This window comes from Sinocyclocheilus rhinocerous, unplaced genomic scaffold (assembly GCF_001515625.1).
Source record: "Sinocyclocheilus rhinocerous isolate Xijiao unplaced genomic scaffold, SAMN03320098_v1.1 scaffold4035, whole genome shotgun sequence".
In the NCBI taxonomy this organism is placed as follows: Eukaryota; Metazoa; Chordata; class Actinopteri; order Cypriniformes; family Cyprinidae; genus Sinocyclocheilus; species Sinocyclocheilus rhinocerous.
The window spans coordinates 208,991-213,530 of record NW_015641432.1 but is presented as its reverse complement, the minus strand read 5'-3'; the positions used below and the strand labels follow the sequence as shown (position 1 = coordinate 213,530).

The following is a 4,540-nucleotide window of genomic DNA, read 5'->3' as shown; positions in this document are numbered from 1 at the left end:
CGCAAAATATTAATTTGACATATTTTAATTACCTCAACATGACTCGCAGTACCCGCTTGAGCGCGCCGTTATCAGTTGTAGCAGTTGTGGTTGTATCAATAACAGACCACTAGATGGCGCGATTGAAGAATCAGAGTTATATTGGGTTAAATAACTCTGACACAAAGGACCATTTCAAATATTCATAAGAGAATCATGAAAAAATTGTTTGCTCAAAAATATCAAGCAGCAGAACGGTTTCCAACATTGATAATAATCACAAATTTTTCTTAAGCAGCATATTAGAATGATTTCTGAAGGATCATGTGACACTGAAGACTGGAGTAATGATGCTGAAAATTCAGCTTTGATCACAGGAATACAGTAGCCTATATGTTAAAACATTCAAATAGATCATTTAAATTGACAATATTTCACAATATTACAGTGTTTACTGTATTTTTAATAAATAAATGTAGCCTTGTTGAGCATAAGAGACTTTCCCCCCCCAAAAATATTTTTCTCTACAAAAGGGGGGCCCGGCAGAAAAAGTTTGGTAACCACTGGCCAACTCAAACACACAATATTTAATTTAATTTAATTCATACAGGCCTACCTCATGTTGCACGTTTGCACTTTTTGAGAAAAACAATGGCACAATAAAAAAAGACTTTTCAGATCTATGTCCAATCCCTCTCTTTTTCTATTTATATAAGGTTAAAATATTTTGCCTGTAATTTTTTTTTTCTCATATAGCAATATAATATCGATATCGCCTGGACAGTGTAAAATATTGTGATATGAATTTTAGCTCATATTGCCCACCCCTAATGAAAACTCAAACTTTTTACAACCGCAATATTCAAAAACTGTTACAAATATTTAATAGGCTTCTAAGACTGCCAAGACAACATTACAGTAACACGTACACTGATGTGACCAAAAAAAAAACAAAAAAAACAACAACAACAGCACACTAAGTACCACCATGGTAGCAGTTTTGTTGGAATTAGAATTTATCAAGTTGCTGCCATTTCACATAGTGGTATCTATTTATATAAGGTTAAAATATTTTGCCTGTAATTTTTTTTTTCTCATATAGCAATATAATATCGATATCGCCTGGACAGTGTAAAATATTGTGATATGAATTTTAGCTCATATTGCCCACCCCTAATGAAAACTCAAACTTTTTACAACCGCAATATTCAAAAACTGTTACAAATATTTAATAGGCTTTTAAGACTGCCAAGACAACATTACAGTAACACGTACACTGATGTGACCAAAAAAACAACAACAACAACAGCACACTAAGTACCACCATGGTAGCAGTTTTGTTGGAATTAGAATTTATCAAGTTGCTGCCATTTCAATACCATAGTGGTACCATGTGAATACCATTGTGAATGATATAGTAACCAAAATATTAGGGCTGGGTAACTAACTATAGATAGTGTTGGGTCTTAGGCCATCTTGTCCTTCACCAATCGGGTTCATGCGGGAGATGTTTATTAAGGACTTGACATCTTAATTTTGTTGTTACTTATTTTTTTATCTCTCATGTTACACATGACGTGGAGTTTATGTCAAGATCAAGTACAAATTTACTACAGAGTGTTACAAGTCAGAGTTCATTTATAATTGCACTGAAGGCCGGACTTGATTCTGAGTCTGACATTGAGTACCCCAAATGTAGTTACAGATGAATTATATCTCTATTTTTATTCACTAAATATATACAATATTCACTAAAGTCTGAAATTTTACCATAAGTTGTCAGAAAGCAAGAAACAATATAAAAAAGAAAATTAGAGCTTCTAATTCTAAAAAAAACATCAACAATAACGTGTCCATAAATTAAATCCTGCAAACCGCTGATACTGAGGAGTATCTCTCATCCCAGTATTACCCGTCTGGGTTTCCCTACACCCCAGTGAACATATGCTAATGAAATAATGCATGTGTCACCAAGCATTAGCTCGCACAGGCATGGAATCAGAGCGACAAAAGCTATCTTCAGACTAATGAGGGAGATCTCCATATCTGCTGACCTTACTACACACAAGCCGCATTAAATTTGAGCTGAATTATATTAATCTTCTGTTGAAATATAACAATATTGTATTTTTAAAGATTAAAATGACTTTGAAGTGTACTTACCTTTGGTTTTCTGTTCAGTATCCTGTAAATGAAAGCAAGAGATGCATTATCAGCAAAAGCCATGATATATTTCACTCTACTTGTTCAGTGTAGTAGTTTACATGTTATTTGCATAGTATAATGAATATTCATACCATATTTCTGTAGCAGGTTGCCCTGACATTTTACTGCTAATAAATTATGTATTCCAATTGTGTAATTCATTTATGGCTAGTCTACATTTTCTTCATCATCAAAAATATATAAATACGTGTGTATTAAATAAATATGTGTGTATTAAATGTTTATATTAATAAAAGCATGCACAAATATCATCAAAGTATCACCACATCAGTAATTATGTTATCGATACTCATGATTATACAAATCACTGGATGCAACAAATGCCTCGTTTATAATGGGTTTTTAATGTTTTTGTCTCGTCGCTCCGGTGACAGGGCATCATCACAATATGGTGAGGGGCGTAACATTTCCGCTCACGCCTGAGGTATTCGGCCAATCACGGCACACCTCGCTTTTTCAGACCGATGAGCTTTGTAAAAATCGACGCGTTTCAGAAAGGCGGGGCATAGAGGAGAAACAATAATGTACAATATGTGGAAAATAATGTGTTTTTTTAACCTTAAACCGCATAAACACATTTCATTACACCAAATACACAAAATACTGTTCTTTTTAGCAGCATCATATGACCCCTTTAAATAAAAAAATAACACAACCAGACCTGTATCAGTAGTACTGAGGGCAGACTTGATTTGGTACCTTGTCTGACTGACAGGTGGCCCTAAAAAGACTGAATTTGTTCTGAATAAGAATAAGAGGTTCTTGATTCCCAACACTAGACACTAATAAGAATGCTGTTAATATTATTTGATGTACTTATTTTGCTTAAAGAAATACTTGACAGTTACATGTAATTGTTTTAATTTAAATTTAATATGTATATTTTTATGTAGCATTTTAAATAACATGTGTTCAAAACTGTACCCAGCCAAAAATAACAGCATGACTCAACAAGCACCAACCAAAAACAAAACTCAACTTCAAGTCTTAAAACACACCCTGCCTCGTAATCTTGACAAGAGGCCCAGCAGGGGCCTGGAGCAAATCGTATTGGCACAAACAGTGGCCTGCTAATTGAGTGGAAACAGGCTACAAACGGCCCTCTGTCAGAGAGGAGGCTAGGGGGAAGAGGAGTAAGAGAAGGGAGCAAGGCCAGTGTGCTAGTTTACATTCCCTGGTGCCATTCCAGAACTGTTATAAAGACTATTATTTTCTTACTGCCCTTTTAAGTACAGAACACCAACTTCAGAACACCCGGGTTCTGAATAAAGATACTGAAGTACTCAATGTGCATTTGCTGAATCCCAAAAGATCTAACCACTGATTCAAACACTAATTACAAATTCTTAATAGGGAAGAATCTTGCGAGATGAAAAACTGTTAAAGCAAAATCATAATCTGTTGTAGCTGATATTAAAATAAACTCTGTGGGGTTGCACAGTATATCTGTAGCATATCAGTTAATGTCTAAATACAAGAGACTTTCTAAAACGTATCGTTCCCTTTCAGTCGGTCACTACGAGTCACGTCGTGACCGACGAATTGGGATCTCGCTTAGAGAGACCAATCCATTTCGAGTGTAAACTAAACGAGCCAATGCACATTGGCATGCGATGATTGCATCCAGCTGCCGCTGATCACAGCATGAGCATAAAAAGGCTGCCGGTGCAACGCATACCAGCTTTTCGCTTCGGAGCCGAGCGAGAACATCGTTCTGCTCCTACCAAACTGCTTCGTGTGTGATGAGTCTAGCGCGCTCTTGGGAGCTTTTTGTGTTGGCGGACGGCGCTTTAGCGGTGGCCGTTCCTGTGTCGAGTGGGTTGCGCACTTCAGGCTGCACTACCCCCTGTCGTGCTGCAAGCGGCCATTTCCCCTGTGCGTCTCAGCACGTAAAAGAGCATTTCCCTAAAAGAGCCAATTTCTCTAAGAGTACAATAAGTGGGTTGGTCTTCGTAAAGACAACGGATCGTCTTTTTAAAGATGCCGTTTCACCCGTGCGTTTCTGGATGCGGTCGTTACCTGGCGCCGGGTGATGGTCACGATCGCTGCCTCACGTGTCTGGGCATTAAACACGCTGAGGTGGCGTTCGCGAATGAGTCATGTTCCCATTGCGGGAAGATGACCATCTCGGAGCTGCGGGCCAGGCTCCGTTTCCTCCAGGGGGGCGGAGCTCCGTTGCCTCTGCCGCGATCTAGTGCTCGTCTTGGCGGCTGCCAGGCGAGGGCTACTTCCAGCAGTAGCACAGGTGGTTTGAGGGTTACAGCGGCGGCAAACCCCTCAGGGAACCAACCCTCGGGGGACCATCGCTCCTCTAGCGCTTAGCAACCAGTTGAGC

At 38.5% G+C, this 4,540-nt stretch overlaps 1 protein-coding gene across 2 annotated transcripts in view; it reads right to left on the bottom strand.

The window, feature by feature from the left end:
• The window catches only part of LOC107754870 (trinucleotide repeat-containing gene 6C protein-like), a 68,696-nt gene that overhangs the window by 34,821 nt on the left and 29,335 nt on the right, over positions 1-4,540 (bottom strand). For both annotated transcript variants that reach the window (XM_016571481.1, XM_016571482.1), the window contains exon 3: positions 2,143-2,164. In XM_016571481.1, the coding sequence (XP_016426967.1) occupies positions 2,143-2,164 (22 nt within the window). The remainder of the gene's footprint in view (positions 1-2,142; positions 2,165-4,540) is intronic.